The 16310-nt window shown below is 42.2% G+C and overlaps 1 protein-coding gene across 1 annotated transcript in view; it reads left to right on the top strand.

The window, feature by feature from the left end:
* The window catches only part of HTR7 (5-hydroxytryptamine receptor 7), a 40045-nt gene extending 27646 nt beyond the window's left edge, over positions 1–12399 (top strand). The window contains exon 3 of the mRNA XM_014523627.1: positions 11527–12399. Coding sequence (XP_014379113.1) covers positions 11527–12277 — 751 coding nt within the window. The 3' untranslated portion in view covers positions 12278–12399. The remainder of the gene's footprint in view (positions 1–11526) is intronic.
* Positions 12400–16310: the final 3911 nt, after the last annotated feature.

A 16310-nucleotide genomic window follows, 5' to 3' on the forward strand; every position in this document is an offset into this window, starting at 1 on the left:
GGGAAAGGGAAATAAGCTGTACACATGCAGAGCAAAGTGAAGTTATCAGAAGTACAGACCAAGTAAGAAACAGACAAAACTGATAAATCTAAATTATTATGTGAGATGATTTAAAAAAGAAAAGTGTACTATTCCTTGGGGAACAGGTAAGTTATAATGAGCTGTAAAGCTACTGTATGTTCTAAATCCATGTTTTTTGGGATCCAGTAGAGTTATGAATTTCTGTTCCCAGGCCCTATTTGTATGGATTTTCCTGAGGACAAGGATACGTGGTTTTTTGTGGGGGGAAAAAAAAACCAAAACCAAAAACATTCTTCCACTAGTGCTTGGGTGTTTTTCCTTTATTGTTTTTTTTTGTAGGTTCATTCTGGATTATTGTGGTTGTTTAGTGTCACCCACATAATTTCCACAGGAGCATTTAGTGCATGGCATGTCACAGACATGTGTAGGATCCCTGGATTCTCATGGTTTTGATGGAGGGCGTATTGACTGTGGAGGTGGTACAGGCAAGCTCACAGGTTCTGCAGTTGTTTGGCAAGGTCTCGGTCTATTTGATGTTTGTTGATCAACACAGTTTGCTTCCAGTAAAGTTTGGCAAGGTTGAGTTGGGACTATTTTCTTTCAAGGTGTGATCCTCTTAAAACATAGGATGTAAATGTTTAATGATCTTTCTTATAAGTTCTAGTGTGTGATGGTAGGTGACAAGCAGGTGTGTGTAGTCAGCAGAAGGTTATCATCACCATCACTGCTGCTATTTTTATCATTAGTTTGTGCTGGGCATTCAGGTGGCTCATTCATCAGAGGAAGACTGCATCTTTGTGGTGTCCTTGTTGGAGAAAGGACATTTTTTGATTGGTGTAGTATATGTCATGAATATTCTCCTCAAAGCTGATGCTGTGGCATTTTAGAGCCTGACTAGTAAACACCCCAAATATACTAAGAAAGCTGTAATCTATAGTGTCATGAAGTTAAGTGCAAGTGGTCTGTTTTTTGTGTAGTCATATGAAATGTGCTATTCTGGATGTGAATCGTGGGACCTAGAAAGCTGATGTTAGTGTAAGAGTGTTCCAGGGGAGGATTATGCATCTCCCAATAAGAAATCTGCTTTCCTAAGTCCTAACAAAGACTCACAGTTCAGAGGGGTGGAGCTAAACAAACACCACCAGTCCTCACAATTTCCTAATGGCTAGTTTAGGCATCTCTCTGTTTGGCACATGGGCTTTTGTGGATCTCATTTTTAGGTACTTAATTCTCCCCCATGAATTTTGTAAGAAACCCACGTGTCTCACTCAGGGCTAAAGATTTCGTTAGGCACCACAGTCCTCAGCATTGCAATTCTAGGTTCCTTTGTGGGTCTAAAACTTAATCTTGCTTTGCTTCAGTTACTTATCCAATGGAAATGACATGTTCGTGCCCCCATTCTTTGTCTATCTTGTCTATTTAAATGCAAGTTCTTTAGGACAGTGAGTATAATTCTAGCTGTATTTGCAGTGTCTCGCACTACAGGACTCCAATCTTAATGGGGCTATATGCAATACCATAATAGAAATAGATAGATTTAATGTATGTTAAGACATGCTGTTTAAGTAGCAGAACATTATAGGAAAGGGTATTCATGGAGAAGCAAAAAAAATTGCAGAGTCAAAATATAGGTCATTATAGTAGGAAAAAGTTGTGTAAGTGCTTTTAAGAATTCTTGTTAGATTCTGCTCCTCTATTTACCAACTAAGTCTTAATATTGCATTGACCTCAATAGAAAATTTATGATGGATTAGTGAGAGATGAGAACAATTTAGCAGGGGCCTCGAAGCAGAGGCAGCAAAAAGTTAAAGAAAACCACACCCTTACTGTGCATCATTCTTTAAACTTATTGTGGGTGAACTATTAGACCAAATTCCACAGCTGTGGACCAAAGAAGAACTACATATGATTAAATAGATATTAATGCCAGAAAGCTGATGAAAGAGTACACAACAGATGCTTATTTTTTAGAAGAGATTAAAAGCAAACATTCATACAATTCTTTTAAAAGAAGTATGTCTGAGTCTTGGAGCTCATAACAGCCACAAACCAAGCCAAAAGCCTATTCAAGGTTTAATTCAGTAGTTCCCTGTATTTTTTTTGTGACCAAAAATGCTGTGTTGATTTTGGCTTACTGCTAGGATAAGTCAGACTGGTGAAAGTGACAAGCCAATGCAAGAGTTATAACAGATAAATATGAACTGACTAAATTGAAATCAGTGCTTAGAAAATACCTGGAGGTCAGTCTTAAGGGGTCATGTGTGTGGATGTATGACAGAAAAGTAATACAGAACAAAAGGTCTCCGAATCCTGGTACATTCAGAGGAGATATTTATTGTTGAGTAGGCAGGAGCCCTCAAAATGGTTATGGATAATTTTCAGATGTTATTTAGCAGTTCAGTTTTTTATTACAGAAAAAAATATTCAGAATGGAAGAGCAAACCTGCCTCCTCCTATTCAGAATACAGTAACTTTTTTGCAGGATAGGATTGATTCTTCAGCAAACATACATACATAATTGAATGGTTATACATGCTGATGGATGTGATGGAGTTTGCCTGCTTACCCTTAGTGTCAGTTTGGCTTCTGCATGCCTCACAAGAGAGAGAAGAAATAATTCTAACTCCATGTAGTGGGATGTATCAGATTACTCTTCCATTGTGTTATCATTCCATTTTGTATTTATCACTGGCATACAAGTGGCAGCATCCTTTGTGACAAACCTTGATACTGAGATCTTGTGGTTCCAAGTATAGCTATAACCCTTTCAGAGGTGCACACAATCATATAGGAACAAGTGCAGGAAAGGGAAGGAAAGCCAACCTTTCTACTGCCTCAGAAGTGAGGCTACATTTAAGTAGAGGTAAACTTAAAACCTTGCTTACCATGCACACTCCCAAGGCTGATTTGGCCTATGTTTGGTGCTTGGGATTGAATAAAGAGTCAGGAGCTTCCACACACATGGAACGACCAGATGCTTCAGGCTCACATAGTGGGATGTTCCAAGGGATGTGAGAAGAAAGTTCTTTCTGAAAAGTCTTCTGTATCTGTACAGGATGGATGTCTACAAACACTTACTTATATTCTGCTACCACAAAACAGCCTCCCCTCTCTACCATTTGCCAATTTAGAGGATACATATCCATGCTGACAATAGCAAATATAATATACTTTTATAATTCATTAGCACTTTGGGCCCTCAGTGGAGTTCATGGCTCTACTCTATTGTACAAGCTCATAGTGAAAAACAGCACTGCCTCAAAGAACTTAAAGTAAGTGAACAAGACAGATAGATAGGGATGAAGAAACAGATACAGAAAGGTGAAGTGACTTGCCATAGGTCACATGGCAGCTCAATAGCAGAGCCAGGAACAGAAAATAAGTCTTACAGATTCCTGTCCAGGGACCTGTTCATTCAACTATGCTATTTTCTCTGTTCATGCTAAGATCCTAAAATGCCAGCAGTATCACTAAACAGATAGCATTTAATCTGCAGTCAGTATGAAAGCAGAGAATACATTAACATTGTAGGATATAACTTCTCTAGAGACACTACAGTGCATTAATATCAAGAAAGCCAGAATCTTCCCCTGTAGTTGTACCCTACAGACATAATAGTAAAGATTGTGAACAATATGTAGACATTATGAAGGAATATTGGGTCACATTAAACCAGAGTTTTACTAATGATATTGAACTAGGCCATGCCAATTTATCTTTTCCTTCTTTGGATTCCACAGAGCCTTGATGTTTACCAGTAGGTAAATGTGGCACTTGTGATTGATTGTTCAAGTTCACTGCTATATTTGCTGAAAGCAGTAAAATTGGAGACAATTTTACTGTCATCTCCAGATCTGTCATTTGTGTGTGGGAGTAAAGCAACCATAAATGGATGAAAGAGCGAACATTATATTGCTTTCGAAAATCAGTCAGATGGCATCAGCTTCTGTTGCTGCTGTGGTGTGTTGACACTATGGAGCATTAAAACCTGTAGGCTAAGTTCCTGGGGTAAAATGTCTGCCTAAGGCAGCCTTTTCTCACAGTACAATTGTCACTCTTTTCTCCATGATGAAGAGAGCCTCAGTGTGTGGGGATGGCTATGGAGATTAAAAAAAAAAAAGGGTATTCAACCACTATTAAGTCATTTTACATCTCAGACAATTCAATCCCACTAATCTATGGTCATTTGTCTGCATCTCAAACTGGTGGTTCACCTTCTGAAAGACATTTACAGGGACAGCATGTAGTCCTCTGTGCTAGCAGTGATGAACAGCATGATACAGCTATTGCATCATGATGTGCTTATATCAGTTCAGTCCCTGGCTTTTCAGCTACTCCAAGAACACCACCTGTTGCCTGACTTCAATTCCTTGTGTGCCTTGTGAGTCTATTTCTAAAAGCTGGAACAAATCTTTCTTACCGATTAAAGAGTAAGAGTTAAGTATTCATTCTGGCCTCCATTATTGAGAGAGAGCCTAGGGAAATTTTTTTGGGGCTTCGATTGTACCTTATAGTAGTGATTCCCAATGAGAGTACCATGAGCTCAGTATTAGGACTCCTGGGTGGGAAAACACTGAAATCCCCAAGTTTATCTTGTCAATTGTTAAATAGGAATCCCTAATGTCCAAACCATTCTGACCCATTGTGGTCTTTGCATCAGAACAACTGAGCTATTTTTCTGTAGTCAAAAACAGAAAGAAAGGCAAGAGCTGAAGTTTTCTGAGGGATGCCTTGAGTCTAATAAAATGATCGAGGCTGAAACGATTGAGAATAACTGCCCTAGAGCAGTGGTGCCGAACCTTTTGACCCCATGGACCAGATGAGTGGTATGGGGTTGGTTGCAGACCAGGCCTCACACTGCCTCAGCCTAGCCCCATACACCCAAACTTTAATTAAGGCTGCCCCACTTCTCTGCCACCAAATTTCTGGATCTGTGAGGAGTCCTTCAGATGACACAGCTCTTGATGTACCCTTGCCTTAAAGAATTATGACCTATTCTTTCTTAATTGTATTTGATTCTTTAGGGCAGGGGTCAGCAACGTTTTTGGTCTGAGTGCCAAAAACACCCACAACCTCAATTTGTAAGATGTTGGTGTGCTGGGGCAGATGGTGGGGGAGCTATGAGGGGCCCAATCCTTGTTGTGGCAGCAAAGTCCTGGCCCCTTCTCTGCCTCAAGGCACATATGCCAAGCAAAATGCATGTGTGCGCCATGCTCTGGCATCCATGTCAGAGGTTGCCTACTCCTGCTCTAGGGGTTCTGAAATATATTCCAACAGCCATGGTTTCAGACCCGTGTTAAGAACTGTGGGAAAGGTACAGTGTAATAGCACAAACATGGACATTAACCCAATTGTAACAGAAACAACATTTCCAGTCCGCAAACAGAAAGCTACTGAAACACTTGCATTTCCTTTGCTGCCTGGTCTCTTAATGAATCATCTGTTTTCTGACTTGTTACTCATGCACAATGGACTTATAGTACAGGGTATTCTCTTTCTCTCTTGATGGCACTCTGCAAGGTGGAAAACAGACAGCTAGCCTTAAACTTGTAACCCCATGAAGGTTGTTGGGGGAGGGGGTTTCAATCTATGGTGATATGAGTGTTTTCATTACTGACAGGCCATACACTTGCACTTTCACCTTTTCTGTCTCTCAGGATAGGACAGAAATTACACAAACTGTATAAGTGATTGGAACCTGGGTCGTAGCAGTGTAACACAGCAGAGGTTCAGTGCATATTTCAAAATGGCCAAAACTGGTTTAAAATAAACCTGGATGGATGCAGTATCAGACTTAACTGATTTAGGTTAAATTCGTTTATTGAATTTCTGTCCCAGATCGTCTCCAGATTCAAGTCAACTCACAGTCCTCTGGCATCCCAAGATGCCTTGCATCTCCCCTGCAAACCTTCCCCCCGGGGTGGGCAACCTAGCCTTGACCCAAGCTGTCTGCTCCACCCAAGCAGGGAGGCATGCTTTAGCACCTGCTGGTTTGTGGCCTGGTCCACTGCAGACATGTGGCTGCCTTTCCAGAATCAAAAATGAATGTCTGTTTACTTGCGTATTAGTTCAATCTACATAGTTTAGACTATCCTGTGAAGATTGAATTGATTCAGCCATGGGCTTTTTGACTGCCTGTACTTAGCCTCTCTGTCTCCCTCTGTCTCTTTCAGAAGGGTCTGCTAAGGTTTGCTACTGTACCATATTGGTCAGACTACCAGACTTTCTGTTCTTGATGCAAAATAAATAAATAAATAGAATTTAAAAAACAGTCTCTTCCCAGTCTCCCTGACCTAAATGAGAATGGGCTGCATTGACAAGGAGCTGCTCCTCCTGTGGGTAATTATTGGATTGGCTGTTTTAGCAAGTGAATAGTACAGTCAAACAATTCATGGGCCAAAGAACAGAGGGAGCAAATGAGGGAAAGGAACAAAGCACATACATAGTTACTGTGGTTTTCAGTCAATATTTGCAGGGCAGAAGTTCTTGCCTGCCTCACTTCCATATGTTTCCTTATCAGCCCTTATATATTTGGGGAAAGTCAGCATTCTGTGCCTTTCATATGTTCTGTTGCTGGAAGACTGAATCTTCAACTGAGGATGCAAATGAGGAAGCACATTCAGTGAGAGACTTGCATCCTATATTTCACAGGCTTTCATGCAAAGTCAGTGCTGAACTTGGACCAGTGAGACCAATAACCAACATATAAATGTGGTCCTATGTTAATTATGGTATTGTCTAGAGAAGACCCAATTGTGCATTGATTGGACACTCAGTAAGGAAAAACTGTACATTCCTTCACTAGAGGGTTGAGTAGATTAGACAGAATAGTGGCAGAGAAAAGTAAATATAAGCCTCATATCACAGCCTTTAACTGAGCTACAGATTTTTGCAATATCATACAGGATGACTATGTTATGGAAAAGATGCGAACCCCAATATCTGGAGTCCCAATACAGTATCATAACCAACAACCATTCTTCTTTCTGGTGCAGTGACTGAGGAATCATCATTCAGAGTAGCGTGACCTTTCTTTACACTTGGCAACCAGGTCTCAAGAAGCTACAGATCCTCTGAATAATGCATTTGTCCAATTAATATTAAAAAATAACTGCATCCTATAATAACTTTTGGAAGGTAATTTAATCATTAAGTAATGAAAAGCCTATTTTCTACTGAGTTTGATGCAGTAATTCAGAAATTCATGAATTTCTGTTAAGCCTTTTTACAATCTCCAGTGAATTAGATGACAGCAGTGACTTAAATTATTTTGGAAGTTGCATCTACATTTTCAAGGGTAATGGATTTCATTTAGTGAGTTAAGATGTGAAACTTCCAGTTTAGCAGAAGTAGATGGGGTGGAAAGGAAGCCAGTATATATTTTTATGTAAATCAATATATTTTAATTTCAGATAGCGTGCTTTGTGGAACTTTATGGCTTTGCACTGACACTACGTTTTGAAAACCTAATGTACTTTAATTCATGCCAATATATTTTTGTTTATTATTTTTTGTTATATGTAGATGCCTTAAGGTGTACTATTGGGCATTCATGAAAACAAAGTACGTAATGTATAGAAACGTTAACCCCTCAAGCTGCATAAAGCTTACCTCATAGCTCTATTATTTGCAAAGACAAAATATGAAATAGTACTACAAGGCTTAGAAATGCGTGACTGCTGCTACTGTTCATATTCTTCATGTTCAAAGTTTTCAGAAGGACCATATGGTATTGATTTTATGCATTTTAGTTAATATTTCTTAGAACTAATAATTTATTTACCTCTTTTTTTGGTATTGCCTGGTAGCCTCACAAATGGTCCCTTTCCATTCACTTCATTCTGAGTGTGCCGTGTTGTACCACAACTATTTATAGTAGCAACACCTTAACAAAAGGATGGCGCTAATAGCCAAGACTGGTCAACATTTTCTGGCCAGAATGAATTAAACTCTGCAGTATTAACTGGTTTTCTACATGCTGGACTGCTTGGGGAACTTGGTTCATTCAGTGACACAAATGTCCTGCCAGTGATTTTACAGACTAGAACATTCTAGGATTTTTTCTGTTCACCCACAGAGCTGAGCAAGAGATTCAATTCTAATGCAAAAAGGCAAGACAAACCCACACAATTCTTTCCTAAGATGCATGTCACTTATTCTATACACATAACATAATTCCATCCAACCAACCATAACAACAGTTTCTAGCCCAATTCGAGCCATGGCTTTACAAGCAGAGGTTATACAACTGCTAGACTGACCATAATTGGCTAGTATAGACAGTCAAGGTTGAGATACCATAAGCAAAGACTGCCCATGACAGTGATTGCCATCACTTCACAATCAGCTTGGATGACACTTCGACTTCCAAGCTGGAGTACACCCAGGTTCTTACTTAAAGAATTTGTATTATTAGCCATGTTTTGCCGATTGCCATAAGAACATGTATATGGCATTTGACAGAATAACTATGCTAATAATTGGTTTTGTTGCCTGAACTAGGGGACCAAAGTCTTGGGTCAAACCCCAAAGTATTGGTGGTTTATCTTCTTTTAATTTAAATTTAAATATTTTTTGAAGCAGAACAGGCTTAAAACTACCAAAAAACACCATACTATGTCCAAAGCTTTTCAGATAAAGTATTCCTGATAGGGGTATGCGAAACGGGCCGTATTCGATTTGGATTTGGATTCAGCCCAAATCAGGGAAAGTGATTTGATTTGTTGCTTTGGATCACTGTCCCCGATCCTCTTTGGCTGAATCTGAATCTGAAGATTTGATGCTGATTCAGAGAATCAGGGATTCGGCCATAGACACAGCTTTAAATGTTTTTTCTACGTACCTTGAGGTACCAGGTGCGGCTCGTGAACACTGAGATGCTGGGACAGATGGAGCATCCCACAGGAGTGTGGGGGAGCCTCCCCATGTGCTCAGTGGCAAACCTGTAAGTGGATCGGAAGTACTTCTGGTCCACTTCCACATGCACTGCCAAGTGGCGATCAGCTGCAGGGGGACCCCAGGTGCCACCCCAGACTCAGGAGGCACCAGTCACCGAGCCTGGGGGGGGCCCTTGGCGCGGACCCAGAAGTGGACCAGAAGTCCTTCTGGGCCTCTTCTGGGTCTGCTGCCAAGTGCACTGGGGACACCCCCCACATTCTTGTGGGACACTTCCTCTGCCCCACCATCTCAGCATTCACAAACTGCCTGGTACCTTGCAGTACATAGAAAAAACATATAAAGCTGTGTCTGTGTCCGAATCGTAGAATTTTTCTGAACCTCTCTGAATCGATTCGGAGGGTTCTGATTTGATTCAGAGAGATTAAAGGGTCTCCTGATTCAAATCAGATTTGGAGATTCGGCCACCAAATCGGGCCGAATTGAATCGGCAACTGAAGCTTTGCACAGCCCTAATTCCTGACACTCAACTCTTTCAAAATTTTATTTCAGGTATTTCTAAACAAAACAACATGAAGTCAACAAGAATTTATAAGATGAGTTTACCTGAATCTATTAACTTCCATAATCGGTTAAATTATTATATTAAAAAAAATCATGCAATTTAGAGCATTTTAATCTATTTTAGCGAGGAGATGAAGTCTTAAGATTGCACCTGCCGGATTTGGTATAGGAGCTCTCTAGCAGCCTTAGAGCGCATGCGCAGTTCAGGCCTCGGGGTGTATCACCAAGACTTGGGTGTTGGGCTGCATTCAACCCCAAGGGAGGCCCCGACACTTTCCTGCTACGACTTGATCTTCCTTTCAGTAGTGGGACTCTCCCTTGTGGAAACTTGTGGACTGGGTGCTGCCCCTTGTGGGCGTTCTTGAGGCTCCACCTCCCCTACATCCCAGCCATACACCAGCCTTCAGGACGACCAGGTGATAGATTGCCGGCTTGTCTCCTTGATGTTCGCTCCTGCTCTTGCCCCCTTTTGCCCGACCCTCGGTGTTTGTCTTTGCCCAGGGTGTCTATGGGTTTGGGACCAGTCTTGTCCCAACATCTGCTTGGGCCTTATCTTTGGGACGTCACATTCGATGGGGCTGCCTCCGTGCCTCTTCTTGACCCTGTGGGTCAATTGGGGATGCCTTCCCCAGTTCGGGCTCTGGGTGCCCTTCAGGGTACTAACGTAAAACAAAGAGAAAAGAAAAAGAACAGCAGGGGTTTGGGCTTCAGCCCACCCCACTCATGGCTCCAGCATCTCTAGTCATTGGGATCCCTCAACGCTGTCCTCCTTGGCCCGGCTGCCCTGCTGAAACGGGTGTTTATCCTTCAGGGGAGTACGGACCCCTCTGGTGAGTCCCTGCCTGGTCCCCCGCCAATCTGTTGCTTCTGCAACCCAGTAGCCTGGGAATCAGCTTCACCTCCTATCCCAGGCTTAGCCGCTGTCCCCGCTGTTTCCCTGCCGCCAGCTTTTAAATCCACTGGGCAGCAGTTTTTGATGATGTCATCTGCCGGCGCTGCTCCCAGCCGCAAATAAAAGCAGCTGATGAACCATGCCAGTGGCTCTTCTTGGCGCAGTGAGGCTTTTCCTGTTGAAGGTAAGTAAGTCACCTCCTTAGGGCTTTTGGTTTTGTTCTTCTGGGAACTCACCCCAGCCTCGGGTCCCACCATGAGAGGGGGTTCCGGAACATCCGTTTGTGTCCCCCGGGATAAGGATATTTCTTTATATCTAGTTATGTAGAACAGTCAGTCTGAGCAAAGTGCATATGTTTCATTCTTATATTTAGGACAGATATATACTATAGAAATCAGGTAGTAGACATCATTTGATTAATAAGTTGTATCATTAACCTATCCTTTCTATCACTATCAGTATTTTAATCTGTTTTCTTAGTCATTTGTAAGTCTTACATTCTCTGAGTTCTAGATATTTTAGGTCATATTAAACTTAAGGTATAATGTTACTTATGTTGTTCAAGAAATGCTTGATTAATGCTAAAAAATGGCATTAATCAAAAGAAGTAACTATAAAAAATTATGAATTGAATGGTTCACAAATTCAGAGTTTTCCTCTCTAAAACATAATGGTTAAAAAAAATCACAATATATTTTATCAATTTTAGTGTCATGGATCTGTAAGATTTCTGTATATTGTCTCTTGAAGGATCACATAATAATAATAATATTAAAGACAGTTATAGCATTAATGTTTCTTTGGGTAAACTGAGAACCATGCACCACGACTTGAATTCCAAAAGTTAGCCAAGAAAACTGAATTTTGCAAGAGATATCATTTTTCACTTAAACTTTCAGAATATTTTATAACACTTATGAGATTCTATGTCTGAGGTAAAAGCTTGGCCCCACAGAAGTCAATGGGAGGTTTTCTGCTTTCAGAAAGATTGATCATAAATTAAATTGTCAGTTAGCTGAAAGTTTGAAAAGTACAGGAGAGAGAACATAAAATAAACCATATCACATTTGTTTAATGTCTTTATGGCAGACTGTATAAAATAGTTTTACTTATAAACGAATGTATCATGTAGTAACTCTGCATTATTGTTCTAGGTACCTTGGAATAACAAGACCTCTTACATATCCTGTAAGGCAGAATGGGAAGTGTATGGCTAAAATGATCCTCTGCGTATGGCTCTTATCTGCCTCTATCACTATCCCACCCCTCTTTGGTTGGGCCCAAAATGTGAATGATGAAAAGGTTTGTTTAATCAGTCAAGACTTCGGCTATACAATTTACTCCACTGCAGTTGCATTTTATATCCCAATGTCAGTGATGCTTTTCATGTACTATCAGATTTATAAAGCTGCCAAGAGGAGTGCTGCTAAACACAAGTTTGCTGGCTTCCCACGGCCAGAAGAAACTGAAGGGATTTCTGTGAATGGAGTTGTAAAACTACACAAGGAATCTGAAGAATGCACAAATTTTTCACGACTCCTTAAACACGATAGAAGAAACATTTCCATCTTCAAAAGGGAACAGAAGGCTGCCACTACTCTTGGAATTATTGTGGGGGCATTTACTGTGTGCTGGCTTCCATTTTTCATACTTTCAACTGCCAGACCCTTTATCTGTGGTACAGCATGCAGCTGCATCCCATTGTGGGTTGAGAGAACATTTCTGTGGTTGGGTTATGCAAATTCTCTTATTAACCCTTTTATATATGCCTTCTTCAATCGGGACCTGAGGACAACCTATCGCAATCTACTTCAATGCAGATATAGAAATATCAACCGGAAACTGTCAGCTGCAGGGATGCATGAGGCTCTGAAGCTTGCAGAAAAGCCAGAATTTGTGCTGTAAGGTCATTTAACCTTTATTACAAACCTTCGTTGTTTTGTACTCTAACTTTTCCCTCTGAGTTAGAAGGTGAATCATGACCTTGTACTTCTTGAAATCATTAATTGCCTGTTTAGATGCATCTACCAAACTTGGTCATAGGTCCTCACAGTTCTGCTGTAGTAAAGACTATTGGATTAAGCCTTAGAATTTTTGAGATTTTAGTAAAATGCAATTTATTGTACTTTGAAGTTAAAACAGGAAAACTTGATACAAAACAGACAGGGAATGCTGTATTACTTGGGAGTATTCTTATTTTTATGTAATTTTTTTCACCTAATTTCCTGTGAGAAAAGTGATTGAAGTTTCATGTCACCTTTGAACACCTTCTAATGATACTGAGTAAGTGCATTCAGTATAAATGAGACCATAAACAGACTTAGAGTGATGCAATGCCCAAGCGATTAAGGTGTCTTGTTATGATTTCAGAGGCATGAGTCTCAGACTTAACTCCAGACTCATTGTCAAAGTCATGATCCCGTCCTGTCCCCTGAAAACATAACTGTAACATGTCAAGGTCCTAGGGGTGGCTGTGACGCCCCCTGGTAGCTCCATGACCATGCCCTGCTCCGCCCTTAGGGCACCTTCCCGTATTATCTGCTACACCTTGATAGAATAATGATAAATAGGGAGGCTGCCCACAAACCTTTGTGTAGCCCTGGTTCACTGAACCCCTGGTAGGGTCTCCAGCACCCTACTGGTCCGTCCTCGTCCCCAGTCCCCTGGCTGGGCCTCTATAGTCAACTGTGCCCAGCTGGGCACCCAAGCCTTAAGGGCTAACTGCATGGCTCCAAATCCTCCCCTTTACCACACTCCATGCCTCACAGGTGTTACAAGGATGATGTTCTCTCTGTTGGGGCTTTGGCCTCCTCCCCTTTAATCCAGCTAGGCCTTCTAACCTGGGCCCACTGAATTGGACCTGGATCTGAGGCACTTGCCCTCATTTGTCCCCTCCATCACTGGGACCCTGGCCCCTGTCTTGTGGCTGTACCTTCTCTGGCACTGGGCTGTTGGCCCCCTGTCTCTATGCCTTGCACTATCTGCCCCTAGCAGGGCTCCAGGCAGTTATGTGCTTCTCAGGCACTAATGACACCTCCAGACTTCCCCTTCCAGCCTCATTCCAAACCTCCAGTCTAAACACAATATAAAAATAAGCCCCTGGGTTATAACATAACATAAAGGAATAACAGCCTGCTGTCCCTTTAAGAGTGTAAGCCTTCACTCGCTATTACAGCATCCTGGTCTTCTTGTGAGCTCTCTGAGCCTCTCTGTTTCTGTAGGCAACAAAGCAGTTGGTCCAGCATCCCTGAGTGGCTCTCCTGAGTAGGAGCTTCTTTCCCTGTGGCTGCCAGGAAAAGAAACCCCCCTGAATCAGCCTCAGCCTTGGGTTTATGAGCTCCCAGGGCTCTGCTTGCATCCGGTTGGTGGACCGTGGGCAGGTGCCTGCTAATTGCTTCATTAGCCTGTTGCCTTGGGTGACCTGCAGCTTTGGTGCTCTGCCTGGCCTGCAGTGCTCCTTGCCTAGGCTGCTTCTTCCCTTAAAGGAACAGAGATCCCCCTCCGAGGCTCTCTGTTACAACAACTGTAAATTGATCATTTTCAGTTATCAGACCACTACCTCCTAGAGGCACAGATCACTGTTCTCCATTGCCCCTGTTGGGGTGATGGACCAGCCAGACTGGTCTGCCCTCAGAGACTCATGGAATCCCATTGACCTTAATGTCTACTCTGTTGATGGCCTGGCTGATCTGTGGTATAGCACACTGACCCTAGCCATAGACATCATGGCACCCAGGTGTCCAGTCCCCCTGGTACAAGGGGGAACCAAGACAGCTTCAGCTGGAGAGTAGGTGGCTGGAGCACAGTTGGCTCTCAAAACAGCTGGATTTATTTCTTGCTTGGGTCACTTGATCCCAGCTGACTTCCTGTCTATAGCAGTGGGGCTGGACTGGATGATCTTTTGAGGTCCTTTCCAGCCCCTAATGTCTATGAAACCCGTGCCAAAGCCAGCCAATTGTAGTATGGATCTTTCTTCAAGAACTATGGTGGCAACAAAGAAGCTTTTTTTCTCCACTGCCATTGCATCTTCCAAATGTCATTCAGTGGAACCAAGGCATGGTTAACCCAGCTTGTCCCTGCCCAGAAATCAAGTCTTCTTCAGTCCACTGTAATGAATTTGCACCAACTCTGCAGGCAAAAATTACCTGCCTCTAGACTCTGCTTATGGCCTTGATCAATGAACTTTGCCTGGAGATTGACAAGGGAAATTGCTGATCTTACTCGATCTTTCTGTGGCTTTTGATATAGTTGACCACAAAGTATTGATCAAGCATTAACATGACCTGGTGGTTATTTGCCGAATAGCTCTTAAATTGGTTCTGTTCTTTCCTAGCACAGTGGTCCCTTAGGGTGTTGATGGGCAAGTACTCGTCATCCCCTTGGAACCTTTTTTGTGGGGTCCTCTAGGGCACCATCTTGTCTGCACTTATGTTTAATGTGTCTGTGAGGCCACTGGGGAATATTGTATGGTGATTCAGAGTGAGATGCCACCAGTGTGATGATGACACCCACTCTACCTCTCTTCTCTTCTGACCTTGGCCTTGCAGACTCAGTCCTTTCCCAGTGCCTGGCTGTAGTTGAGGACTGGATGTGGGTGAACCAACTGAAACTTGGTCATTCATGTTTGTAGCCTTGGAGTGCTCCTGGTTCCTTTGCTGCACCTGGATCTTCATGTAGCAGTGGCTGTTCTGGCTAAGAGACCTTTTCACTCCATCTGATGAGAAGGCTGTGACCCTTTCTTAGAAATTCTAATCTGGCCATCATCATCTTTCGTAATCATCAGCCTTCGTAATCTCAAGGCTGAACTATTCTAAAGTGCTCTGTGTGGGGACGCCCTTAAAAACGAATTGGACACTGTAGCTGTTGCAAAACACAGTGGCTGGCCTGCCTTATGTTGGGGTTGGGTCACCAGGAGCATATAACTCCAGTCCTCCATCATCTGCAAGGGCTTTGTGGGTGCAATTCAGGGTACTAGTTTTGACCTATAAAGCCCTAATAGCCTGGGACTTGCATACCTAAAGGTCTGCCTTTCTCTCTATGCCCTATTGCGATCCCCAGGGTCAGTCAAGAGCAATCTCCTGCAATTACCATGAGTATATCAAGTCCTCTAAGTGAAAACATACAGAGCAGTCTCAGAAGCTGCCCCTCAGCTCTGAACTCCCTCCCTCTTGAGGCTCACCAGAGCCCAAGCCTGGACATCTTTTGGAATCACTACAAGACCTTTCTGTTCAGGCAGGTATTTAACAACCAAAATTAGGCGGAGTGTTGTTTAGTGGGTCTCTGCTTTATTTGTTGTGTTGTTATTTTGTTTTATTTATTCTAGTTGCCCTTTTTAGTCGTTCTGCTTCCCTCTTTCTGCTGTAAGCCTCCCTGAGCCTTTGTTGGGAGGGGCAGCATATAAATTGCACAACCAACCAACCAATCAAACCAACAAACCAATCAAATAGTTGTTTGGGCTGCAAAGTCTAAGGCAGCTGGCCAAGATGTTAGCCACATCACACCTTGTGTGCTTGCTGCCTTCAGAAAGTTTCATGCCTTACCTCTCTAGATTTTGGTGGGCCTTTGATCTGTTTTAGTGACTAACCTAGATTTATATGGGTCACATTCTATGGTGGTGTGAATTGGTGCAACTATACTGACATCAGTGGTGCCATGCTGATTTAAACCAGCTGAAGGTTTTCCATCATGTCTAACACAACAAAATGCAACTAATTATAATCTATTTTAGGAAAAGCCATCTGATTTTTACCCAATCATGCTTATTCTAACCCTCCCCATTTCCCCCACATAATTTTTTATTAGCTGAGCCCTTTTCTCTAATCTAGGCTCCAGCCTTCCCCAGATTGAAGGTGAAGGTTTTGTTGATCTTACTGGTGTTCTTGGTTTACTTATAATAGTTAATTTATTACCCTCCTGGAGCAAGCCAAGTTTCTTGTGT

Source organism: Alligator sinensis, unplaced genomic scaffold, assembly GCF_000455745.1.
Source record: "Alligator sinensis unplaced genomic scaffold, ASM45574v1 scaffold493_1, whole genome shotgun sequence".
Taxonomy (NCBI): Eukaryota; Metazoa; Chordata; order Crocodylia; family Alligatoridae; genus Alligator; species Alligator sinensis.